The sequence below is a fragment of the Physeter macrocephalus genome, chromosome 4 (assembly GCF_002837175.3).
Source record: "Physeter macrocephalus isolate SW-GA chromosome 4, ASM283717v5, whole genome shotgun sequence".
NCBI classification, from domain to species: Eukaryota; Metazoa; Chordata; class Mammalia; order Artiodactyla; family Physeteridae; genus Physeter; species Physeter macrocephalus.
This window is the reverse complement of record NC_041217.1, coordinates 53,224,675-53,252,428: the sequence shown is the minus strand read 5'-3', so window position 1 is coordinate 53,252,428 and position 27,754 is coordinate 53,224,675. Positions and strand designations below refer to the sequence as shown.

The 27,754-nt window shown below is 43.6% G+C and overlaps 1 protein-coding gene across 2 annotated transcripts in view; it reads left to right on the top strand.

Annotated features, from left to right (window-relative positions):
- KIF26B (kinesin family member 26B) overlaps positions 1 to 27,754 on the top strand; it is a 499,837-nt gene that overhangs the window by 330,008 nt on the left and 142,075 nt on the right. For both annotated transcript variants that reach the window (XM_024133668.3, XM_055084204.1), the window contains one exon: positions 16,018 to 16,198. In XM_024133668.3, coding sequence (XP_023989436.1) covers positions 16,018 to 16,198 — 181 coding nt within the window. The remainder of the gene's footprint in view (positions 1 to 16,017; positions 16,199 to 27,754) is intronic.

Genomic DNA, 27,754 nt, shown 5'->3' with positions numbered 1-27,754 from the left:
CTTATCAGGAAGACAGGAAGCCAGACTTTCTTCTTTAGTGTCATTAACTTTGGGCCACCTCTGTCCATCCATCCATCCATCCATCCACTTATCCATCCATCTGTCTATCCGTCCATCCATCCACCCATCCATCCTTACATACATGTTTATGGAATGCTCACTATGGACTAGGCAATGTTGGGAACACAATTGTAGAAAAGACAGACATGGCCCCTGACTTTATGGAACTTTTAGTATTATGAGGAAGACACAGTAATCACAGCCAATTGTAAAAAGCAGTATGGCAAGTCATGTTTTTGGTCCAGTCCTCATCTTGACTGGGGACCATGCTGGCAGGTGCTTGGCTGGTGTGAGAGACATGGCAGTCTGGTTCTATCAGCCTTTGTGCAGCAGAGACAACTTATTTCCAGTGCATTAAGGAAAATGATACTGTCTACACCCAGTTTAAATTGTGGGCCAGTTTAAACAACTGTGTTAGTTTGCTTAACACAGTATTTTGGTTTTGCATATGTATGGATTTTTCTAAGTGCCCCCAGGACACTGCCTTATGTATCTTGGTGAGGGTGAAAATTGGTTGTCCTGCCCCTGTCGTTCTGTCACATGGTTGATATAAGAATCTAGTTTCAGGGCTTCCCTGTGGCGCAGTGGTTGGGAGTCTGCCTGCCAATGCAGGGGACACGGGTTCGGGCCCCGGTCTGGGAGGATCCCACATGCCGCGGAGCAACTAAGCCCGTGAGCCACAACTACCGAGCCTGCGCGTCTGGAGCCTCTGCTCCGCAACGGGAGAGACCGTGACAGTGAGAGGCCTGCGCACCGCGATGAAGAGTGGCCCCCGCTCGCCGCAACTGGAGAAAGCCCTCGCACAGAAACGAAGACCCAACACAGCCATAAATAAATAAATAAATTTTTAAAGAATCTAGTTTCAGCTGGTGGTTTTCAGGCCAAAGCAACTGCACTGACGGAGATTTCCCTGACATCTGATTTAAGGTTGTAGAAGACCACGATTTATCGACTGACATTGCCCTCTTTTCTGACCTTTCTTTGCTATAAATAAGGCCCTCCCAGCCAACAGCACAACCAAAACTTCCATTCAAGATGCCCAGGACTTGAACACATCAGATTCAGTATCATAGAGTCAGTTGCATTAAGCCCTGGTGGGCCGTGTTCTGAGTTGACTCAGAATGTAGCAGGGCTTAAAGCTTAGGCATCTCTTTTACCTTGCTTCTTATGATTTATATTTTAAGAAGCTTATGGGAAAGAATCTCTAAAAAGAAACATTTAGGTATAGCTTTCATATTAATATTTTATTATAATAATAATTGTAGCAAGCAGACATTTACTGGGTGTTCACTATGGGTCAGGAATTGTTTGAAGACATATGTTCTAAGAATATGTATATTCATTTAAATCTCACAACAACCCCACGAGGTGGCCACTCTTGCATCCCGTTTTACAGCTGAGGAAGCTGTGGCACAGGAAGGTCAAGGAACTTGAGGAGAGTTGCAGAGCTATGGGTGTCAGCCAGAAGATTTGAACCCAGCCAACTTGGCTCTGCAGTCTGTACTCTGGACTGTTTCTCCTTTCTGCCTCTTGAGGGAACTCTGAAATACTAAAGTACTTAATGCTAAATCAATGTTTGTTGGAACATGTATTGAATCACACGACTTCCTTTACATAAGTCTTTTCTCCACCTAGAGACTCTTTGAGGCCTGTTTAAATCATAGGCATGAAAGAGTCTGGAATGTTGTAATGTGTGTTAGTAAGTTGAGATAGTACTTTAAACTTACATGGGTGCTTAATGTAATCATGCTCCAAATTCTGCAAAAATGGTGATCATTTAACTTAGGATTCTAATAACTAAGAGTAACCACAGCATAAAAAATTTAACTTTACCCATTTTAAATTTCCCCTACCTAAAAATACTAGGCCCACTAAAGTAAACAATAGTTAAATGTGCAGTTTGACGTGGCTCAGGTTTCTTTACGGAGTTAACCAGGAAATTTGAACTAAATCCTTGTATTTTGACAAATTTCTCTATTTCCTACAATTTATTTCAAAATAATTTTTTGTACCAGTTTAATTGTTTGATAATTGTTTTCAAAAATACTTTTTTTAACTACAAGACAAAAAAGTAACTATGAAGAATGTAATGAAGACTTTAGCTGAGAGAGATGTGAATTACTTGGGAGGAATCCACTGCATAATCTTTTTTATTATTCTATATTATTTAATTTCTTTATTATTCTTCCTGCCTTCTCCCTCCCTACCCATGCTCCATACACATACACGTACACATACACACATGCACACGCACACACACACGCGTGCATGTCCAGACCCCAACAATCCCAGGCACAGTGTTAGAGAGAATAAGTGCAATAGTGGAATGGGAGTGGTGGAGAGCATCCGTTCTTAATGGTCGAGTCCACGTCCTGGCAGTGGAGATGGGCATCCAGTCCTACTTCCTGTTCCCTTCCCAGGCTACTTCATAGCATAACTGCCTTGCTTGTGCAGAAATAATCAAATAAGCAAGTACATGTATCAAAAAGTAAAGCATAGGTCTTTGTTAGCAGCTTTGATGCAAAGTCACAAAAAGAATTGCCCTTATAGTTTTGTTGATTTTTTTTTTTTTTTTTTTTTTTGGTGCTGAACCCCAGGAACGAACCAGCCCCTATAGTCCTTTTTGTTTTTTTTTAATATCTAAACAAAATTTTTACTGTGGTAAAGTACACATAACCTCACCCATCTTTACCATCTTTAAGTGTGCAGTTCAGTCGTATTAAGTCCATTCACATTGTTGTACAACGTCATCACCATCCATCTCCAGAACTCTTTATCTTGCAAACCTGAAACTCTAGACATGAAATGGTAACTCCCCTTTCCCTGCTTCCCTCAATCCCTGGCAATCACCATTCTGCTTTCTGTCTCTATGACTTTGACTACTCTAGGTATCATATACAAGAGGAATTATACAGTATTTGCCTTTTTGTGCCTGACTTCTTTCCCTAAGCATAATGTCCTTAAGGTTCATCCATGTTGTAGCACATGTCAGAATTTCCTTGCTTTTTGCCACCCCCTATAGTCTTAATAGGCCATGATTGCTATAGATCCTTCCTACTTTCCCAAGTTGTTCTGCTCTGGAGCAATCTCTCATGTAGGCCGTCTGCTCTCGACTTTATTGAAAACAGAAGCTGCCTCCTTTCCTCTGCTTCACAGCCTTTGAGTGTGCCTATGAGGGAGTGCCCTCTATTGCAGTGTGCTGTTGCCATGTTTTTCAGGGATCTGCACAGACTTCCTCCCAAGTGACCTGCCAGTAAAGTAAATAGGAGAGGTGGGGGTGTGAGTTTCTACCTCTCTCCCTCTAGTGGGGCTGCTGACAGTCTAAAAGATTGCCCTGGATCTGGGGCTGCCCGGCCTTGCAATAGAGGACATGGGGGCAGGCATTCTGAGCCACTGCTGTGTCTGGTTCATATTTTTTTAATGCAGAGACCCCTTACAAATTGTTCTTGGAACAACTTACTTAATGATTTCCTCAGATTTCAACTATACTAAATAATTTGTTAAATAAAAAGAAATATTGATATTAAAGGGGAAAAAAGAAATGACTTCCATTAGCAAACAAAACTTCCATTCAAATTTAATTAACCAAGAAGCCCCCAAACCACAGAGTGTGTCACCCAGCATTGAGAATTAATTAGCTTTGCTCTGAGAGAGCTACAGGTATTGAGCAAAGAGTTATGGATTAAAGGCTTTGCTTTCTTTGCAAACGCTGTCCATTTCTAGCCATCACACCTTGATAGCAGCTCGCTGCTTCAGGCAGCAAATTATATCTGAAGTATGTAATTTCATGTCAGTTTTTAATTTTACATGACCAAAACATGGGAAAAATGAGAATAAAGCACTGTCTTTGAAAATAAAGACATTAAAAGTGAACAACACAACTGCTTTTCAGTTTCTTATGCTTTTCAAGATAATTTTCTACCAAACAGCTAAGGAAGATAAATATTAAGGAAAACTAGGGAATTAGTGGTCAACCTTGGCTTTTAAATGGGCTCTCTGTTTACGGTAGATCATGCAGTTTCTTCCTTTGAACATTACATTAGCATATGTATAAATGATTTAACTAGAAACTACTGGCGTTAGCATCTAAAAGGCCTCATGATGTAATGAAAAGAACATTAGATTCATTAGATTCTTGAAATCAAATTATCTAGAATATACGTATTCCTTGAAGGAATCATAATTTTACTTGGCTATTTCTTGCAATGTAGCAGATAGCCATACATATATTATGGACAGTTGTTTCTCTGCAGAAAAATCAGACACTGGCATTCCACAAGGAATGGGATTTAATTAGCCTATGATTGTCTTTTTCTCTGTCTTTATTTATAAGCACTGAAATAGCTAGATCTTAGATACATGGTTTTTATCAATTCCATTCAAGAAGACCAGCCAATTCTTAATTATTTATGTTCGTGAAAGACAGCAGTACTAGCAATTAACTACAGAAAACCCGAACCAAGTTTGGGGGATGGATTTTTAAACTTACAATTGCACTGACTTGGGTCTGGTGGCCTAGGTGTTTACTGTTCTTTTTTTTTTTTTTTAACTTTATTTATTTATTTTTGGCTGTGTTAGGTCTTCGTTGCTGCGCCCGGGCTTTCTCTAGTTGCGGACAGCGGGGGCTACTCTTCGTTGCGGTGCGCGGGCTTCTCATTGCAGTGGCTTCTCTTGTTGCGGAGCATGGGCTCTAGGCGCACGGGCTTCAGTAGTTGTAGCTTGCAGGCTCTAGAGCGCAGGCTCAGTAGTTGTGGTGCACAGGCCTAGTTGCTCCGTGGCATGTGGGATCTTCCCGGACCAGGGCTCGAACCCGTGTCCCCTGCATTGGCAGGTGGATTCTTAAACACTGCACCACCAGAGAAGCCCTACAGTTCTTTTAATTTATTCACTGAGCCCAATTTGCAAAGGTCTGGCTCTGGAGGAGGTTGGAAGTGCCCTGGTTTCCCTGGTACTAAGCAGGCTCGGGTTGGGCAGATCAGGCCAGGGACCTAAAGCTCTGCAGCAGGGAGCATCTGGTCAGAAGGGACTGATGGCCAGACGGTCAGTTGGCACAGGGAAAGGTGCATGAGGACCTTAGTGCAAATAAGGAAGAAAGACAAGGAGATCCATCCAGGCTGGGGCAGAAGGCTTCTAAGCTGAAGTCAAGTGGGCAAGCAGAAGCCAAGATGCAGGCGATCAGGAAGCCAGGTTAGGAGTCTGGGAAGACCAAGACCAGGGTTTGGCACAGGCTATGTAGCAGGATCAGGAGCGGGGGGAAGTGGAACGCAGCTGGGGCTGAGTCCTCAAATCAGGTACCTGGCCACTGTCACCAGGTCAGACAGCAGGCAAGGCTGTGTCCCACCGGGATGGGGCAGTGTGCTTGCCCTGTGCTTTACCCTCACGTGGCCTTATCCAGGGCATCTGTAGTCAACACCGTTCAAGCAGAGTGCCCTGGAGGCGCACCTCCAGACTTCTGTGCCCGTTCTGCTTTTTCCCTACTCGGTAAAGTTCTTAGGAGTGTTGGAGTTGGAGTCTACCGCGCCAGATCAGCAGGCAGGAAGAAAGTGTAGCCTTGCGTGTCTGCGTGGAGACAAGTAATGAAATAAAGAAGCTAACAGCTATGGAGTCACGAGCTGAAGTGTATGTCATATGGCATCAAAGGCAGCTTACAAATCAGCAGTATGTTCCTTTAGACGTTTATATTACACATCAAATGAGAATAAGTTTTGGTTTATTCGATCCTCCAGTGTCCTTGAAAGAGTGGGGTGCTCTTTCTTAAAATATGAAAGATTGATGAGGCCTGAAGCAAGTTGCATTTTTCTGAGGTCACTGATTCTCAGAGACAGAGCTTCCCTGTTTCTGACGTGTTTTCCTCTAGGGCTTGACCAGAGCTGGTTGTCTCGGCAATGTTCAGGTCTGACTTAATAGGTTTGCTGGACACACAGAAATAGAAAAAGAAGGCCCACATGTCCTCAGGCTGCCAAAAGAGTGCAGCCCCAACTTGTCAAGTTCTGGATGAGATTAAGTTCGTTAGGAGTTCGTTGGGAACCTCCTCTTGGACCCTGGAACCTAGCCTCCTGCAGATGGCGTCTTGGCCATTAGTGAAGGCACTCCCTCAAAGCCCCTGTCACATGAAATATTAAAGGAAGCTGCCAAGATCAGCCGCGATGTCTGGTATCCCACTGTCATGCGGCCCAAGGTGAGCAGAGCTTGGGAGACCACGGAGTACTGAGCAGCTGCTGTATAATGAGCTGAAAGGGCTTAACCCCTGGCAAGACAAGTAGAAGAGTCTTTCTTAAAATGCTCCAAATCCCAGTAGACACTGAGGAAACTTACCTGAGCCCTGAGAAACCAGAGCATCAAAGAGAAGGAGACAGGGCTTCCCTGGTGGCGCAGTGGTTGAGAGTCCGCCTGCCGATGCAGGGGACGCGGGTTTGTGCCCCGGTCCGGGAGGATCCCACATGCCGCGGAGTGGCTGGGCCCGTGAGCCATGGCCGCTGGGCCTGCGTGTCCGGAGCTTGTGCTCTGCCACGGGAGAGGCCACAACAGTGAGAGGCCCGCGTACAGCAAAAAAAAAAAAAAAAAAAAAAAGAGACGGAGACAAAGGGCCTTGGCAGGTCATAGATTCTGCCACTGACACAGTGTTTATTTAGTGTTCCTAAAATCCAGATTTCCACAGCCAGGAAATAACAAATTCATGCTTTGTACTCTTGTTTAGCCTTCCATGACAATGGCTAATTCTTTTATCGTTAAATATCTCCCGCTTTATTGGGTGTATGAAAGTGTTTCTATTTTCACATAAGGAGCTTGTCTCAGCAAACACTTTCCTAGGAACCTGACTTTCAGCAAAGGAGAAGATTTTACTTTGAATAGCTTCTGTAAAAAAAATATTAGTTTATGAATGGGCTCCTTTTCATCCCGTTGTTTTTGCCTTTAGTCATGTTTTCATTTACCCATAACATTCTCACTTGGACCATGAAAAATCCAGAAACGAATGGATTAGCAATATTCACCAACAGTATGGTTTTCAAATTTTGCTTTTTACTTTTTTTGTACCTCTAGGCATGAGTGAATGGTGTGCAGTTCAGGGAAAGCTTCCAGCTTCTCCAAGCTTCTCTTTCTTGGCTGCTGGGGAGCCAATAGAAAGTTCTCAATAATGTTGGGTGGTGTGGATTCTTCTCATTGCCGCAATTTAGGAGTAGACTCTTGAACACAGAGCAGCTGCGGGGTGACTCAGAGATGACTTGAGTGACATGCATAGCCTATGGATTGCATAGTTCTTTTGTATATAGTTGTCGTTCAATAAATATTGATTGATTGATTGAGTTTCCAGAACACTGTGATGCATTCTAAGCAGCTTCCAGCATTCTTTTTGTGTCTGTAGAGGGAGAGGCATGAGGCGGTGGAGGATGGTACCTAGAATGGTGCCTGGTGGTGGTAGCTGTTGTATTGTAACTGTCATGCAAGGACTCCCTCCGGGTTGGGACTATAGGAACAGAGAAACCATTTTCATATAATTTGCCTTTCACATCCTAATTCTGGGCATGACCTGACTCACTCAGCTGAGACATTTTCCTCCTGTGATGTGAAGGTATGTTGCTAAGCAACTGGATCAGTAATTGGTAAATGCTTATATATGATTTGATTTGAGTTACATACAAAAATATGTAACTGCTTTTTCTGTCTTCATTTTTAGGCAAATGATTATCATGTGGTTTTATATTGCCCAAACAAAATAAAATAACTGCTCCTATTTATCAAATTGCATAACAGCATGAAATGGTAGACCAACCCTGAGTCTAAAGCAGAAAACTCAAATCCTAGATCCCAGGTATGAAGATCATTAGTCCTGTGACTGTGGATAAAATCAGGCAACTTCTGTGCCTTCATTGCTTTTTAAGTCTGTAATTTGTGGTACAAACACCTTCTCTGCTTGCCTCATAGGGCTGAGTGTGATGGATGTGACAATGTGTGCAAAATGCTTTAGAAAGAGTAAAACATTCCAAGGTCTAAGCCTTTCTACAACTCCAGATACATAGTCTTGGGACTTGGCATATGTTGGTGTAACTTCAAAGGCTAGATCGATTAAGAAGCCTTGAGTGGGTGCACACTTTGCAAAAAGGTACAAAGCTATGGGGCAGGAAATAAGCTGCAGAAGAAAGGAAACACGTATGGACCTTCAGTGAGTTAATAATTCAGTGATGGAGGCAACACTAATGGCATCCAGAAGGAAAGACCACACTGCAAAGCAGCATCTCATTAAGTGTTAAAACATAAGACATAGACTCTCAAGACCAATTGCTGAGGCCTGAAGTAGTTGATGAGGGCAACTTGTAGAAGCTTTGATGAATGGGTACATTTTTAAGAGAAGAATAAGGGCAAATTCATAGAGATTATCACTATGGGTTAATGCTGTGCAGCAAGTTGCAAAAATCAATCTGTTTTCAAATTATAATAGTGTCTGGCTGTAGTGTTTTAACACAATATTGTTTGAGGTTAACGGTCAGCCATGTTTTGTCTCCTAGCAGTAAACATTTTATTTGAAGTCATGTCATGAATTACCTTCCTACACTAATGAAATGGATCATTTACATAAAAATCAGAAAAACCCCAAGACCCATATGCTTTTCCGTCTCTGGAGACACGGAAATGACCTCAGTGACAGCCAATTAGAAAATGGAAAGGTGAAGGAGGATTCTCTTTATTCCCTGTTTGGAGAGATTCCAAAATGACTAACATGCTTCATGGTAGTGCCAGAATACTTTTAAATAGGTGTTATTTCAAAGTGAAGCATAACTGGTATTTTTTTCCATGTAGATGGATGTCTTAATTGTTTCCAGAAGCTTTGCCTCAGACCACTGGCTCTTGTCATACATCCTCCCTATTTATAATCTGTTTTATTTTCTTCTACCCCTGTGTCACTGACCCCATGGATTTCCTGGAAGCTGCTGTGATCTGTCACGTCATTGCTCATTATCAGACAGTCTTAATCCTCAGAGCATTGAAATATTTTATCATGGCACATAAGCCATCGGACCCCAGCCACTGTCACGTTAAATTGCAGCCTGGATTGTCTTTTATCTGCTGACGGTGGCGATTTTACCACTCTCATCCCCCTCCTGGGTCAGGACCCTCTCTGGGCAGCAGATGTGGCAGTTCTGAGGGCCTTACCCTGCCCTCCTCTTGAGCAGTTTTTCAGTTGATATCTCACCAATCAATCGCCCGGGTCCCATTTAGTAGAGCTTGCATGACCTCTTAATTTTTTTTTTTTTTTTTTTTTTTTTGTGGTATGCGGGCCTCGCTCCGTTGCGGCCTCTCCCGTTGCGGAGCACAGGCTCCGGACGCGCAGGCTCAGCGGCCATGGCTCACGGGCCCAGCCGCTCTGCGGCATGTGGGATCCTCCCAGACCGGGGCGCGAACCTGGTTCCCCTGCATTGGCAGGCGGGCGCGCAACCACTGCGCCACCAGGGAAGCCCTCTTAATTTTTATAAACCTTTTACCCACCTATCCAAGCATCTCACAGTCGAACACCCCCCTCAGACAGGATGAAATGCTCTCAGGATGTGGTCAGCAACACATGGTGCATAGAATTTTTTAAAGGATAGAGAATTCTTAAAAAACGACTATACTGCCTGATGTTCCTGCCTGGTATTCCCTAAGGGAAGTTCTATTCTTCATGAAGCTAATAATTCTTAAAATGTTGTTAGGTCAATATATTAGTAATCCCTAGACACTAAGGGTGGTAGACCCCCAACTTAAGTCTCATGGGACGCACTTAGAATGAAGCGCTTTCCATTTAAACACTCCGTATTTCTGAAAATGCAAGGTCAATCGTCTATCACACAAATGCAAAAAAAAAAAAAGAAAAAAGAAAAGGAAAGTCAGAAAAGCCCCAAAAGTTTCCCCTCTGATCTGTATAACGGAGACCTAAGACTCTCTCCCGCCTAAACCAATTAAATTTACTAGACAATAATTTCCTCTTTCTTTTAAATCCAGGTAGAACTGGCCAATGAGAACAAGGAACTGTCCCATGTGAAGGTCATCTCAATTCTACACTGGTTCCTGAATTCAGATGGCATCACATTGATGTGTTAGGATAATTGTCTCCTGTATGAGATGAGTAAGGCAATGGAGAGAAAGGGTAGAGCCCAGAGCAAAAGACTGAGCTCACTAGGTTTAAATTCTTGCCAAGTTCACATCATTGCACCTCTCCTCACAAGTCTGATACTGCTTTAGCATGGCGTCACTTCCTTTATAGGAGTTCAGTGAATATTAATTTCATCCTGCTAGAGAGGCCACCTCTTTTTCTTGAAATAAGGTTCAGAGAATTAAAGGAAGCCCTTGGATATTTAGAGATGTGGGCAGGGATGAATAGCTCTAGGAAATGTGTGATACTGTCCATGGTAGGAATGAGACAAGTGAATATTACTTATAATAGCTTTTTAGGTTAATTTTTAATTGTTTAAAATCTTATAAGACAATCCACTCATCTGTCCCTTTCCTTATGAGGAAAGAACTCGTGTAAGGCATTAATAACACAAAATACACTTCTAGCCCAAATGTCTTTTCCTTTTCAATTCTTTCATGATTGCTTCTCCTTTATGTCACTGCATAATACAATTATACATGAATGATTTCTGTACTTCAACCTTCTCCTATCTGCGTGTCATTGAAGTACTATATAAAAAGATCAGAAGATGCTGACTTCCAAGAAATTGGAACATATAAAATAGAGATCAAACAGTTGGTTATGGTGATGTCAAAATTAAAATAAAATGTTCTTATGCACTATATGGCTCTAAAATGTGATCTCTACTGATTTCTAAATTCTAGAATTCTTCTACTATATTTATTTTATATACCTGTTTTCAGAAGAAAGTAATTTTTTTATGTATTCTCCAAATAATTTCCTGTGTTACTATTTTTCTTCATTGAAGCCAACAGAGGCTTCCCTAAATGAAATAGAGGTTCCAGGAATCATTTCAGAAACTGCATTGGAAGAGATTTTGGAAATCATATGATGCCCCCAATGCATGCTTTCATCTCCCTGATAGTCCCTGTAAATGGTTTTGTAGCTACTACTTGGACACTTTCAATGACAAAGGCTATTTCATGAAGCAGACCCATCACTAATGGGTTACTCCAATTTTTAGAAAGATGCCCCTTTCACTTATAAACTCCCAAATGCCTTTACATTTCACCTGCCTGTTTTGCTGCCTATTCAGAGATGATCTGGAGCAATACGGGGCACAGAGATCTAGATTCAGTCTCAGCTCCACCACGTACTATAGTCCTCCAAAGTACCATCTATTAAGTACTTCCTGTGTACTAAACCCTTTACCTGCACTCTTATTTAATTTTCATAAAATGTCTATAAGGGTAGAAAATATTTTTGCTCTATCTTACAATGCAGGAACTGAGGCTTGATAATAATATGTGTAATAATAATATCGATGACGATAGTATTGTTGAATGCCGACTATATGCCAGGTGCTATGCTAGGCCCTTTACACACATTATAAACATTATCGGAATTTAAGTAACTTGCCTATTATCTACCTAGTATCTGAAGCAGCTGGATGTTCAAATTCAGGTCAGATAGTCCAAGGAATCTGGATTTAACTCTTTAAGACTCATTTCTTTGTCTGTTAAATGGGAGTACTATTATTATTTTCCTCACAAAGTTTTCTGAGATTCAAAATGATGGCCTATGAAGCTATCTGGCATTATTGCTTGAAAAATACTTCCTGCTACATGTTATTTATTCATTTTTTTAGAGACAGTTTTTTAGAAAAACTCTTCCTTCCCCTTTCTCCAGGTTTATATTCTCCAGGCTAAATGTTCCCAGTTCCTTCAATCTTTATTCACGTCATTCAACACGCAGGTATGACAGTCTGCCCTGTTGGAACTTACATTCTAGAGAGGAAACAGACAATAAACAATAAACCTGATAACTAAGTAAATCATCTACTATGTTAGAAGATAGTAAGTGCCATGGTGGGGAGGGTGGGTGGGTAAGGCATGCAGGGTAAGTGAAATTAGGAGATGGGGAGTATGTGGCCATGTAGCCAGCTACCCCGAAACCTAGTGGCTTAAAGCAGCAATGATGGTGTATTACCGCTCATGGTTTCTGGAGTTCAGAAGTTCGGACAAGACAGAATGGGGATGTCTTACCTCTGCTCCACGATGCCTTGGGCCTCAGCCAGAAGACTTGAAGGGTGGCCCCTGGGATCATCTAAAGGCTCATTTACTCACAGGTCTGGTAGTTGACACTGGTTGTTCACTGGAGTCGTCAATTCTTCTCTACATGGCCTTTTCCATGTAGCCTGGGCCTCCTCATGATGTGGAAGCTGAGTGCCAAGGGTGAGAGAGACAGGTAGAAGCCATATTGCTTTTTATGACCTAACCCTGGAGACCATACAACATCATTCCCACCATATTCTGTTGCTCAAGGCAATTTTAGAGTTCTGCTTGGGTTCAAAGGGAAGGAAAATAGATTCCACCTCTCAATGGAGAAGTGTCAATTTCATGTCATAGAAGAGCATGTGGGAGGGGATACACGTTGGTGCAGCCATCTTACAGTCTGCTATGGTGTGCAGGGTAGGTTCATTGATAAGGTATCATTTGAATGAAGATTTAAAGGAGGTAAGGGAGGGAGCCGTATGCCTATCTCTATCTAGGGCAGAGCATTCCAGGCTGAAGCAAGAGCCTGTGCAAAGGCCCTGAGGTGGAAGCATACCAGGAGTATTTGGAAGCTCTTATGGCTGGAGCAGAGTAACTGAAGAAGAGAGTAGTAGGAAAGGTGGTCTGGGAGATATGAGGGAAGATATACAGAAGGCCTTATAGGCCATTGTAGTTACTTTGGCTTTTACTATGAGATGAGAAGCAAAATGGAGGGTCTTGTCTGGTTATGTTTTAAAAGAATCAGTCTGGCAACTGTGTGGAAAATAGATTGGGCCAGTGCAGTGGGAGGTGGCAGGGAAGGTAACAGAAGAAGAGAGACAAGTTAGGAGACTACTGCAGTAATCCAGGCAAGAGAGGTTAGTGGCTCAGACCAAGACAGTATCAGTAAAGGTGGTGAGAGGGGTTAGATCATAGATCTATTTCAAAATTACGGCCAACAGATTTCCTGATGGATTGGATGTTTGGTGTGAGAAAAATAGGAGGCAAAGATGTCTGGGCCATTGTAAGGATGGAATTGCCATTTTCTGAAATAGGGAAAGCTAAAGGCATACAGCTTTTTAGGAAAAGATCAGGAATTTAGCTTTAGAGATGCAAGTTTAAGATACCTATTGGATATCCGAGTAGAATCGTTTTAGTGTGTTTTTGTTGTTGTTTTGTTTTATTGAGGTATAATTGACATACAACATTATATTAGCATCAGGTGTACATTGAGATTTTTATATTTGTATAAATTGCAAAGTGATCACCACAATAAGTCTAGTTAACATCTGTCACCATAGATGTCCTGGCACCTAAAGAAGAAAGTATAAAAAAGTAGAAGGATATCGTCAGTGCTCTGATTGGGCAGGTAAGATGGGGCTGAGAACCATGATATTTAGCAATCATGGAGGTCATTCACGGCCTTGACAAGAGCTGTTTCAGAGGAGCTATGGGCCACATGCCTGACTGCAATGAGCTTATAGGCAAAGGGAGGAGATGAACTAGAGAAAGCAAGTATAGACAACACTTTCCATGAGTTTTGCTGCAAAAATGAGCAAGGAAACAGAGCAGTAGCTGTCTGGGTAAGAAGAATGAAGAGAAGGACTTGGGTTTTCTTTTTCGAGGTGGGAGAAATAATAGCATGTTTATATGCCTTTGGGAATGATGCAGTAATACAGTGAAATTTTGATGTTATAGGAAAGAGAGAGGGAGAGAGAGGGGGGAGTAGGCACTGGATTGCTGTTCTTGGGAATGTCCTTCATATACTTTAAGTTCAAGGACCCTCACTTTCCTCCTCTGCAGGGTCTATGTGGGGAGAGTAAGTGCGCATGGGTAGTAAAGATAAGAAAAAGGAAAAAAAAGCCAGCAGGCTACTACCTCTTCTGAGCTTCCCTTGAGTGTCACTCCTCCTCTCTGTCTCCACATTTGGACTGGGAACATACAGCAACTCCTTGGTCCTTTTGCCACCATCCAAAAGAATCCTAATGTGAATGGATAAACACCACCTTTCGGTTCCTAGCAGATCATCATCTTCTGCCTTCTTTCTAACTCTCCTTTGACTATAGGCATCCTGACTTGAAAGCAGGAAGGGGTTGCTGAGCAGAGACGTGAGTGTCAGAACAATGCGATGCCCACACCCACCTCTGGATGAGTCACTGTTTGTTCAGGGAGAGAATCTCACAGAATAATGAAAACTGCCAAGAGATGCACCTGACCAGTCACTGAACAATTCCACTTCACCTTTAATTTTAGAGGGACAGCATCAGGAAGAGTGACAATGAAAGCATGAGAAAAAATTACTCCTAGTTTTTTCTTTTTGCTGTTTGGGAAAAGAAAGCATTGTGGAAATCTCCTTTTAGTGCCTTCATTTTTCATCATCCTACAGTAGAGTCACCATAGAGGTCCCTAAGTTTGGCACATGGCATTGGGACTGTTCGGGTATCATTCCATCAAAATCTGTCATTCCTCATGCATCCCATTCCTCTGTATTTCACTCTTGTGAAATAGATGTTCAGTTTTACAGCTAAGGAAAATTCAGCTTTGAAGTGGTAATTCTATTTGCTGTATTTGTGCAGTGGCCATTTTGTAGCTCAGGGGATTTGTCAAAAGCATGGCAATTACTGATACAAAATTAAAATTAACCAGTCCAGAGCTTAAGATTCAGATATTAAGATGGAAGTTGGGGGGAAGGGGGTGCAAACAATGCTGATTTAATCTTTTTGGCCTGCTTGGCTTATGACCTGTTATGCAATTGGTAAGAACACAGGATGGATTGTAAGGTTTTGATGTGTAGAATAAAGTCACGGTAGCCCATTTGTTTTAAGCAGCAGCTAAAATGTTTAATAACCTTTGGTAAGGAAATTGGAATTCTTAGAACATGAGTATAGTGTGAAAAACACCAAGAATGAACCCAGAAGTGAGTATGTTACAGTCTGTGAAATGCCTTTGCGTGGTTTTCCCTTCTTCTCTATGATAAGATTGTCATGTTTTAAGTGTTGCAGAACACTTGAACGATGGAAGGTGTGATGTGAACAATCAATGTTATTGACGATGTGGCACCTTCCCTCCCACCTTTCTGTTTGCGTCCTCTGCCACCTTTGTGGGTTCTGACTGTATCACCCCTTGCACTTGCCCATGAACTGCATTTTGTAGTGAAAGACCACCCTACATAGAAGCCTGTTTTCCACATGAGCCACGCCTAGTCTCAGAACCCTACACCTTGGCCGGAGTTTATTCTGATTGGGGGTTATGTTTCTAAAACAGTTTGATTTGTATTTCCCCGTTGCGTGCTGGGGTGTGTGTTTTTCTTCCGCAATCACGTCCACAGCATGCCTTGAGTGGTCACTGCGTGGTTCTTCCTCAGATTGGTTTGGATTTTACAAGGTGTTTGTTAGAGTTTCTAAAAAACTCTTAAGGTCTCTCACACTTGGGTTTATACCAGACATTATGGAATGATTAACCTAATAGGTGCTGTGTATCCCCAAAGATGGCCAGCTTTATTCATGCTTAAGCTGAGTGTCTGTGGATAACCAACAATTCTTTGTAGATCGCAGCTGCAGGACCGTGCAATGCTGTGTTGTCGCTCTGCCGTGTAAGTGATTGCACAGCTCCCTGGGTTCACTCGGTTGCAGTCAGGGGCTACCACCAGGCACTCCGAGGAAGAAGAGAGAACCGTTTAGCTGCAATCAGAACTGGGGTTTCTTTAAGAGAAAGAACATAAAGTGACCCTAGCATATCTGATTGTGAATATATACTTTTTGTGAATTGTGAATATACTTTTTCCTTTATTGTCTTTTTCTGAATTTTTCCCTCCAGAGCTGCCCAGAAGTTAAATCTATCTTCTAAAAAGAAGAAACATCGGCCTTCCACTTCTGTTGCCGAGCCACCTCTCTTTGCCACCAGCTTCAGCGGGATTCTGCAGACTTCCCCGCCCCCGGCCCCGCCCTGCCTGCTGAGGGCCGTCAACAAGGTGAAGGACACCCCAGGCCTGGGCAAGGTAGGCACCTGTGCCGTGTGCCACGCTGGCTCTGTGTGTGGGGTTCTGCATCAAAGGCAAGGACGAGAATGAGGGCTCGGTTTGTTTGCTAAAACAAGAAGGTGACAGGGAGAGAAGGAGGAGAAATGAAAGTCGTTTGGAAGTACTGTAAAATTTTCTTTGGTTACATATACTAGTAGTAAATTAAGACATTCCAATTATTGGAGATGTGGTTTGATTTTGGCAATAAGAAAACAGCCTTGTATTGTTTCACAGAACTGTACCAAATTAAAGAAAAGACCCCATAAGACAAAAGACAGAGGCAGGGCTTCCCTGGTGGCGCAGTGGTTGCGAGTCCGCCTGCCGATGCAGGGGACGCGGGTTCGTGCCCCGGTCCGGGAGGATCCCACATGCCGCGGAGAGGCTGGGCCCGTGAGCCATGGCCACTGAGCCTGCGCGTCCGGAGCCTGTGCTCCGCAACGGGAGAGTCCGCGACAGTGAGAGGCCCGCGTACCGCAAAAAAAAAAAAAAAAAAAAAAAAGGCAGAGACAGGAGAGACCAAGAGACACGGTATAGGAATAAGACATGAAGATGCTTCGTCACTTCCCTGGCACAATTTCATTGTTCCTCCCCTTCAGAGAAATCACAAGTTCTACTTTTGAACCAGACCACGGGTGGGATTTCTGGGGAGCATTTTCTGTGTGCCATTCTAGCCAAGAAATGCAATTTTGAATTGTTACAAAGATGGGGAACATTATGATGAGATGTAGAAACACCATCAGGAGACCTCGCTCAGCTATGTTTGGGGTCGCTTCATTTTTAGATGTCATCTCTTAAATGTCTCTTCTGAGATAAACGTCAGGGTGAAGTAACTTATGGTTTACTCTTCAATGGGTGAATAAGCTGTGACTTATAAAAACATTTAGTTGAAGAAAGCGGTGGCTGTTTTCTTTCTTTTACTTTCATCAGAAGGAGGATGGTACACACCACCTTGCTGGTTCCCCGCCACCGACTTAACAGGACTCATTTCGGGAGGTTGCAAGTCTTGCTGAAGGGAGTGGCTGCTCAACTATGTGGACGAAGATTTACTTATTTAGGTCACTGATTCCCTTTCCCCTTGACCCTCAACATGATTATTCCCGGGTTCACCGTCTTCAGTGGCCTCAGCCTCACCAGTGGTCCTTCTGGAGTTTACCCCACACCCTCTGTCCTTCTTCCTTGGTGCTTTTCTCCTTCTTCTCGATGATTTCTCCTGCCTCCTCCCATACCCTCCCACCCCCTATTTCATCACCCACTGGGAAAGTCCTAACTTGCTAAGTTACTCCTTCCAACAGAGTCTACATTTTAAGATTATTTTGAATAGAGCAATGTTTATTCTAACGGAAAGCATCCAGTCCTGGAATGTTCCATGGCATTGGGCAGGGCTTTCCCAGGCCCAGAGGTAAAGTAGGAGACCAGGCAGCCTGCAAGGGCTGCTCCAGCATCACTGGCCAGGGAGGGAGATGGAGGAAACCACTCGAGCAGGACTCAACACAGGTGGGAGTGGCATCCCCGCCGGGGCACACACACTGCGGGCATAGTGGACGGCTGAGAGGCTGCCTTCTAAGGAGGGTGGGTACAAATAACTGCAGGGCTTTCAAAACTGTAGAAAACAATTGAATTGTGGTAAGGTACACATAACAGAAAATTTACCTTCTGAGCCATTTTTAAGTGTGTGTGGACTTTGGTTTTGCTAAGAGGAGTTTGGAACTTTGGTGCCGGAGCTGAACCGCCCTGGACACAGTGACATCGAATGTCTCCACTGCAGTCTCCTTCTCCTCTCCTGCTCTGAGTGACACCCTACTTCTCTTCTGAGTACATGTGAACCAATATTGAAATGCTGTCTCTCTAAAGAGGTACCAGACTATTAGCCAACCTGGAGTACTCATACACCCCACTACGGCCCTGTCCGGGACACCTCAAAATGAACCACATAAGAAACTATCTTCCTGCATCTATAACAGTGGCCCAGTCTCTGGTTCCTAAAAGGGTTGATGCAGATACATCTTCAGGTGGGCCTGTTCCCCAAGCCTAGGGCCTTCTGTCCCTTCCTTCCCCCCATCCCTACCCACTCCCTGGAATTCTGAGACAAAGGGATCAGGGCACCAGGCAGGGACTGACCCAGCAGGAAGACTGTTTCCAGCCAGGGTGACCTGGGACTTGCACGAAAATAATATGGAAGGCACTGGTCTAATCTTGATTTCATGATGTACTGAATGTAGTGGCCAGTTAGAAGTATAATTATAAGTAAAATAAGCAGCAGAAGACCAGGTATAACTACAATTAATATTATAATCATTCACAGACTAAAGCTTGCAAATCACACACTTATTTTTTTAACATGAAATGCCATCCCTTTCTCTCATTTGCAGTCCGATGTGCTTCTTTCAGTGGGAGAGAAAGGGTGACATTAACCAGCCAGGAATGCAGGAAGCCCAGAGTTTGTCCATGGAAGTGGGGTCACCAGACTGGGTGTCACAGAAGGTGACAGAAGGTGTGACTTCTGTCTGACGAGTGGCCTCACGGCAGCTGTCCTGCTGAGCATGGGGGTTGGGGCATTGGTGGCGAGAAAGTGATAGTGGGAGGGGGTGTGCTTTCTGGAGGGCAGTGTAATTATATACTTTTACTTGAGGACGAGTGATTGAAACCAGAGGTCCGCGAGCGCACCTCCCATCATGCTTCCTCCTGCTGAGACGTGTGCTTCACAGAAAGCCAGACGGCCTGGCCTTGACTCTGCCACGGAGGCGCCAACCGTCTGAACTTGGTGGAGACCCATTTCCCAGACTCATGCCTTTCCCACTCCGAGAGTCCACTACAACGAGGAACTGCATTCCTCTTATCCATGTGGAAAAATCCCTGTAGGTTTATCTCTGTTGCATAATTTACACGTTAACGTTTCAAAGAAATACAGTGGAGTTTCATATAGAACATAAAAGAACCGGCGCTATATAGAGATCATTACATCTGAAGTAGAAAAGCTTGATTGTACTGCCAAAAGCAACTTAATTATTTAACCTGGGTGGGGCGGGGTGGGGGGGGCTCTTGAGGCGGGATGGGCAGCAAGTCCAGCGCAGCTGACGCCACTTCGCCCCACCTCTTATCCTTAACCATCAGGGACTTCCTCAGGAGACCTGAAGACAGGCTTTTGTGGGTTTGTTTAGAGCTCTCCTCTCATTTGTAGACAAGACAACTGAGGCCCCGAGGGAGCAGGAGATTTTCCAGTGCCTTCTGAGTCAAGCCCAGAGGTCAGGACCTGTAAGACATTTTATTCTCTTCCGTCTCACTGGGTGGCCTCTAGATATCCATGACCTTTAAAAATCTGAGTGGAGGCAAGAATGTAATGGGACCATAACGGTAGTAAAATAAATTGGGAACCAGTCGCCTCCATCCAGTGGAGAAGGACATGTGTCCCTTTTCAGAGTCATGGTGGGAGAGAAAGGGCAGTGACAGGCCATGGTAGACACACAGCGAGTCAGAGGTGCTCCACCGACCCCTCCCCTCGTCCCACTGCTGATGATTTCCAGCAACAACTTCCTCCCTCCCTGCACCCCTTCCTCCACCCAGAGTCATTGCTGGCCACCAAGTGCCTCTTGAGGCAAAAGCTTTTCTGGAGGCCACAGGGATGGAAGAACTTGGGGTAACTTCAGTGCACTTGGAGCTGAATCACAGCACACTCACAACACAGGAAGCACCTCAGAATCCCTAGCACCTAGAGCAGTACTTGGCACACAGCAAATATTTACTGAGCACCTTCTATGTGTCAGGCCCTGTGCTGGGCACTAGGCTTGCCCTGATGGACACACAGGCAGAATGCCTGCCCCGACAGCACTTATAATCTAGTCATTATAACAGTCAGCCTTATAACAGCCTTATAACAGACATCTCACCGACTTGGACCAATATGAAGGACTATTTGACTTAAGGAAAAGTTGGAATCACAGACTTCAAATAATTCTGCCTAACTTTCGAGTTATATAAAGAAGCTATAGTACTAAGTGGTCTTGTAGAGACATTTTTAATGAATAGATAAAGATGATTAGTGGATCAAAGCAGCTTAGTCCCTGTTTATATTTCATGGGTTTGGCTTTATGTAAATGATATTTCTAATCTGTTTGAAAATGGTTCCTTCTCCTAAGCCAGTAAAAGCTCTTCATGAAATTTGTTTGCACAATTAATTAACATCCATGTTTAAGGTTCATTTGTTAGTGTGTCAGAGATTAATGTCAGAGCTCTTAGTATTGGATTACAAGCTTCTAGAGCAAAGCATCTTACCTGTTTAACTCACTCAGTATTTGGCTCTGCAGCCCCACCACGGGTGCATAAATGCTTTTTTTTTTTTTTTTTTTCTTTTTTTGCGGTACACGGGCTTCTCACTGTTGTGGACTCTCCCGTTGCGGAGCACAGGCTCCGGACGCGCAGGCCCAGCGTCCGTGGCTCACGGGCCCAGCCGCTCCGCGGCATGTGGGATCTTCCCGGACCGGGGCACGAACCCGGTTCCCCTGCATCGGCAGGCGGACTCTCAAACCACTGCGCCACCAGGGAAGCCCCATAAATGCTTTTAAAGGTGAGAATGGTAATGGCCACAGTCACATTCATCATGACGACAATTCACCTTGTTAATTCTACTCTTCCTGGCAGTATTCCTGAAGGGAAATACATGAAGCATGAAGGAAAAAGGCGCCTTCTTTTCCTTCATAATCTCCAGGAATGCCTCAAAAAGATGGAATCGTCAGCACTCAGCCTTTGTTTCCCCTGATATGTTTTGGGAATATAAGAAAACTCTTATAGGTGGGTGCTAGCAACAAGAGAAGAGACTCTATAAAATTTGAAAAGATCATAAAAATTGGATGAAACAAACAAGAATAATTATGGAAAATTGAGCTCGAGACAGGTTGAGGAGGGCTTGTCCTACTCGATTCACTCGGTGAATATCTGTAGACATACTGTGTTCCAGGTACTGCAGGAGGTGCCACTGCTGGCGACAGTACACAGAAGCTGGTTGGGTGCTCTGGGCCACATGCCTGCAAAGGAAGTGGGGGGTGTATATCCTGATCTCCATGAACGCTAGGCCCCTGTGAAAATGCCTGCCTGGCGTTCAGCCTCAGCCATCACTCCTGAGCTACAAATGCTGTTTCCTTCTCCTGGGGACCCCTGCTTAGCCCTAGTCTGGGTAGAAGAAGGGTTGTGTGGTATCCGTCGCACTGGATCCCCATCGCCACTCATGCCCATCCATCTGTGCATTTCCGAAGTGTCTCACTGAGATTTCTCCTCTGTACACAGTGCAGCCCCAAGGCAGACAATTCCGCAGAGTCCTTGGAGTTGCGATTTAAAAATAGACTTGCTTGTTTGGCTAAATTATCTTTCTTATGCAATAAAAGCTGGAGCCATTATTCTTTTTTCTTCACAGTCCTCGATTTTAAGTCATCTGCCTCTTATTTAGCACTACTTTTCAAACCTGGTAGCAACATATTTTGACCTCTGTTAAAACATAAAACATATATTCTCTAAATAACATCTCTCCCCGCAACACACACGTACACACACACACACACTCACTTTCACTCACTACTTCACTCATTTACCAGGTCCTATATTATCTAGGTTTAGTTTAATTCTAAACTTCCACTTATTTGGTAGTAAACTAATAGCATGGTAAAAAAATAAATGAACCTTGTGTGCTTTTCAGTAGAGATTCTTTCCCTTTACAGATTTCTTAACGTTTTTAGAGAAGTCATTCGATTACTAAACCCTTGTGACACTGTAAGGAAGAAGAAGCCAAGATAACTGTTCAATTTATGTTCTCATTACAAGAGGAAAACAATAAGATAGAAAAATTAGATTAAAATAAGATTTTTTTTAAGGTACAAATGTAGCTCATACATTTGTTCAACAAGTAGAAATGGCTGATGTAGCTCTCTCTTGTTCAGGAAGTGATGCCAGGTTATACCAAGGAGAAAATTTCATGCCTTCCAGCCCACCAAGGTCCGGGTTATTTAAATAGTATGCAAATTATCAAATTCCTCATTATCATTTCTACCATTCCTCATCCTGAAGCTTTATCAGAGAGGAAAGATTTGAGTCAGTCTGTAACATTCATTTCAAGTATTCTAATGTGATGGAAAATTCTCGATCCCACTACACACCAGTGATTACTCCCCCCTTACACACGCCAGACAGTAGAAAGGAATCGTGAGCTTTCTATTTTGGTGTGCTTTGCGGGGTGGGGAGAAATAGACTGCGTAAATAATACATGCACATTCATCAGTATAGCTGGCCTGATAGCTTTGAAAATTGAATTGTTAGCTCTTCTGGGAAATAAACTCATGTGACCTTCCACTCCCTAATTGCAGTTCTTTTCTGTGCTCGGTTGGTTGTGGTTGACTCGGCTAAGCTCCTGTAGTTAAGAGTTTGGTTTTTTTCTCCTTCCTTTCTTTCTTATTTTGACCCTTCCTCCAACCTGCATCTCCAGAGAAAGGAGACTTAGGGAAAATGTTCTGACTCATTAATCTTTGCGATTTCTTCTCCCCCACCCCCCCGCCGCCGCCGTGTATGCAGAGGTGCACGCACCTGTCCTGGAGCCCGCCCCCCTCTGCCGCACATGCGCAGCATGATGCTCCGCTACCGGAAACCGGAGCTCAGGAGCTGCAGGTGCCGCTCCCCGGAGCGCTGCTTCTGGAACGTGACCACGGGGCTAAGTGATGGGGAGAGAGTTTTTTCTTCACCCCCTGCATGCCACTCTTGAATTTAGCAGGCTCATTCTTGCAAAGACAGGGAAGTATTAGGAAGATGTTCTCCATTAAAGGTCACTGGACAGAAAAGTCATGGTAAACCACGTGTAAAAGAAAGCACGGCGGTCATTGTTGTTCTTCATTATTAACATGACTGCCTTTAAGACAGCTGACCAAGTTGTTTGGATATAATTTTATGTTGGCTTCCTTATTAGGTCAAGAACGAGAAGGGTAATGAACACATTTCAGTTTAATTATGTCAGATTTCTGGCACAGGATGGCACATTACATATAAAATACTCGTTTTCTGGTTTTCTTTGCCTGAAGTATCTACACAGAGCAAACTGTATGAAAGGACTCTTGGGTAAGCAGAGAGGAAGTTTGTACCCTTTCAATGCCAGATTACATAAAGGACACCCAAAAAATGTTGAGTATTTTAACGTAATTCTATTTAGTACTAGGCATCCTAACTGGGCATTCAGCACTGTGTAGTGCTGAATGATAGAGCTGCATGATAGAGCTGTTGTAATGAGGCAGAAACACCAAGAGCATCTGAAGGACAAGACCCTCGTGGTCCTTGGCCCTGCTTACTCCTCAGCACCTGAGTTGCCCTGGGAGGGGGACATCGGGGAGAGGCTGCTGCCTAGTGCTGGCACCCTGGCGACGTGCAAGCACCATCAACATCCCTCACTGAGAAGTTTTCCCAAAGACCATTTTGTCCAGTCCTCCCACTGTGCATAGGAAGAAACTGAGGCCCAACAAGATGAAGTAACTTGTCAACCCATTTTTGTGGGAGAAGACAAAAATTTAAGCTTTGGGGTGTGAAAGATCATGAAAGTCATGAAGACTTTAAGGAAGAATTTGAGTGATTCTTAAGCTTCCCCCCCTTTTGTGACTTTCAGCTTCAATTCTAAGACTCTATTTTTTTAGGTATTAAGTGGAGATGATAGGAGTGTGTGTGTGTGTGTGTGTGTGTGTGTTTGTGTGTGTGCGCACACATGCACACACTTGTGTGGAAGGAGGTGGAAGGTGATTTTTCTAAAGGGGCTTTTTAAAGGCTATAAACCTTTACCATAATTGGAGGATAGGTTTGGGGCCTCCCTGAATACCTGTAATCCCTAATTAGCATCCTGACTTATGGAATGAAAACACGAGATAAAATGGGGGAATTCTCTCTGGAATCAATGCCACTTTCTCAATTAAACAAAGGGCAATAAGATGGATGATAATGCCAGAATAGGGCTTTAGATCATTCTTTGTCCAAAAACCACATTTTAGTCGGCTCAGCACAATTAGACAATTACTGATATCGAGAGTATGGGAACAGTAGGTATATTTTAAGCTAACATTTCTAACATCTTATCTTTCTGCGTCTTTCTCTTGCTAATGGCTGAAAGAGAAGTTAATCATGATTTGCTATAATTATCCCATTAAAATGGGATTGATAGTAATGTTTTATTAAAAAAAAAAATGGTGAGTCCAAACTGCTGAGTTAATTAGAAAGTTGTCCTTTGTGCCTCAGAGTAGGAAACACTCTTCTTGCCTACTCAATGACTAGCATAACAAAACATTTGAATTCCTTTCTAGTGCTTCACTGAACTAAAATGTATCATTATGGAGGGGGAAAATTGTTCTGATACATTCTTAAAAGCAAAACACATTTTGCTTAGATTATTAAATAGTTTCTGAAGTAAAAATCCTCTAGCTCCTGACAGCCACAACATAAGACTCCCTACGTTCTCTCATATTGCTTTACAAGTTCAGGTTAGCTCTGTTCTGTGATGCTGTCTTCCTCCATTCCAGCTACTATCACAAAAATACCATAGACTGGGTGACTGAAACAACAAACACTTATTTCTCTCAGTTCTGAAGGCTGAGCAGTCCAAGGTCAAGGTTCTGGCAGATCTGGTGTCTGATGAGAGCTCTCTTCCTGATTTGCAGACAGTTACCTTCTTGTTGTATTTCACATGGTAGAGAGAGCACAAGCAAGCTCTCCTGTCTCTTCTTATAAGGACACTAATCCCATTCATGAGGGCATCACCCTAATGACCTAATCACCTCCCAAAGGCCCCACTTCCAAATACCATCACCTTGTGGGTTAGGATTTCAATATATGAATTGGGGACAGGTGAACAAACATATGGTCCACAAACCAACCTCTAAGTTCCAGCATTGAATCTGAGTATTTGACTTTCAAGATGAAACAACAGAAATAGAACCATGGCAGTAGCATTTAGTGCTAGGGACAAAATTCCTTCCAAGTTTCTTTTCCTGTTCCCTTGGTCTTGCCTGTGTGTTCCATGCTACAGCCAACTATTCAGGTAGAAATTTTGTCTATTTGCAGCTTAGTTGAGATCTCCTTACCACCAACCATGAATATTTGGTGGATTCATTAGTGGAGCAGTGTACTAGCTGTAGCTAATCAAATCGTGAACTTGATCTGTTTCTTGTTTTAAGTATTTTGAGAAAACATTTTACCATATTTGTACCAGAAGGTTTTCAATGAAGGGCAAAGTTTTAAAAACCCATATTTTGAGAAAACATTTTACCATATTTGTACCAGAAGGTTTTCAACGAAGGGCAAAGTTTTAAAAGCCCAATCAGTAAAATACTCCCTGCACTATGTCATGTAAAGCAGTGGAAAGTTAAAAATCACAGGAAATGGGAAGATCAGAGAGCAGGATTGTTGGTCTGCCTTCCCCCACTCCATCCCCCATTCTATAGAACACGGTAAAAGTAGCACCCTCCAGGGGCCCCAAAGGACTCGAGGGCAAATAAAACGCCATTCAGACTACCACCAGCTACACGGCTCTGAAATCAGACTGTCTGCTCTGGTTCTAAGTGCAAGTGGCCAGAGCCTGGGCAAGAATGGCACCAGAAAACTTGCTCTTGTCTAGAGGTCTTGCTGTTTCTCTCCTCAGCTTCTGCTTGGCTGGTTCCTGCCCATCCCAGGGATATCTGCAGAAATGCCACTTCCTTGAGGAAGATTTCCCTGGTTAGGTGCCCCATTACATGTTTTCATAGCACCCAAAGTTTCTCTTCATTGCATTCATCACCCTATAGATAACTGATCTCCATAGTTCCATATTTAATGGGTCTCTTTATTGGCTGTAAGCTTCATGAAAGCAGGGCTATGTCTCTCTTGCCCCACTTTGAACCCTACCCAGGTGCTCAGTAAATAGTAGGTGTATTAGTCAGGGCTCTCTAGAGAAGCAGAACCAACAGGATGTATGTGTGTGTGTGCGTGTGTGTGTGTGTGTGTGTGTGTGTGTGTGTGTGTGTGGAGGGAGAGAGAGAGAACACACAATTATGGAGGCTGGCAAGTCCAAAATGTGTGGGAAGGCTGGCAGGCTGGAGACCCAGGGGAGAATCTGCTGGCAGAATTCCCTTTTCTTCCAGGGAGGTCAGTCTTTTTCTATTAAGACCTTCAACTGCTTGGATGAGGCCCGTTCATGTTATGGATGGTCATCTGCTTTACTCAAAGTCTGCTGATTTAAATATTAATCTCATCTAAAAAATACCTTCACAGAAACATCTAGAATAATACTTGACCAAATATCTGGGTACTGTGGCCCAGCCGAATGGACACAAAAAATTAGCCATCATACTAGGTGAATGAATGGATGGATGGAATCATGACCTGGGTCTCCATTCTGCAATGATGATCCTTCACATCTGTGTAAGGCTTGTGGCCTACACTTCCTTTCATCCGTATTGTCTCTCTTGATCTTTCATACAGTTCTAAGAGGTGGGCAGTAGGGGGCAGGGGGGAGTGTTAGGTCCTCCTGATGGATGAGATTCAGAGAAGGTAAGACACTTCCCAGAAGCGTCCCAGCTTTTCAGAGTGGATGGGAACACCCTACATCTTTGTTTCCAGTATTCCTTTCCTGATCTTACAACATATACTGGCCATTTCTTTGTGCCACTGAAACCCCGTTCTGAGTGTTTCACAGGTATTAACTTGTTAAATCCTCATTACGAGTCTGTGGGAAGGGTCTGTTTTAATCACCCCCATTTTACATCGGAGGAAGCTGAAACAGATGTGAGGAATCTGCCCGAGGTCATGTGCCTGGTCTGCGGTGGGGCTGGGATATATATACGAGCCCTGGTTCTGGGACTTGTTCTCTGGATGGCTACATGATGCCATCTCTCTACACACTTGATATGTAGTCATTTGGCTTCAGCAAAGACCCGGTAAGCAGACGTCCCTGGCTGTCATGGGGCAGCTGCGTTTGCAAGGCGGTGAACATGGATGAGGCAGGCACTAGGGCATCCTCTTCTGCTGCCAGCATCCTGCTGCTGTCCTCTTCACTCATCATCTCAGAGAGCTTTGTAACTGTCACCGTGGTGTTTTATCCCTTGTATTGAAAGCTCTAATGGTTTGGATTGTCTTGTGTGGCTCCTATTTCCATGCAGTAAGCAAGCCAGTGAAAGTAAACTAATATTCAAAATGATTGTTAAAAGGCCAAAGCAAACCGAAAAATGTCCTAAATTCCATGAGAGAAAAGTCCATTGTACTTTAGCCGTATTCCAGAATGACAACAACTCTGGATCAGAGCTGGGTGGGACAGGAGCCCTGGCGCTGACTTAACAGTGAATCTCATACTACACTATATTGAGCCGTGTGGGTGATTGAGTCCCATGAAAATTCTGTGTCTAGAACACTAGCTCAGTGCCGATAGAAATGTTTGAGTGTCGACTTCTGTTTCAGGAGGTATGTTGTAGGTATTTATTGGGCAGTGGTCTGTGGAGACAGTGCTGGGAGAGGCAGCGCGCCCTAAACCCATCCTGCCTGCCCTCCCTGTCTGGC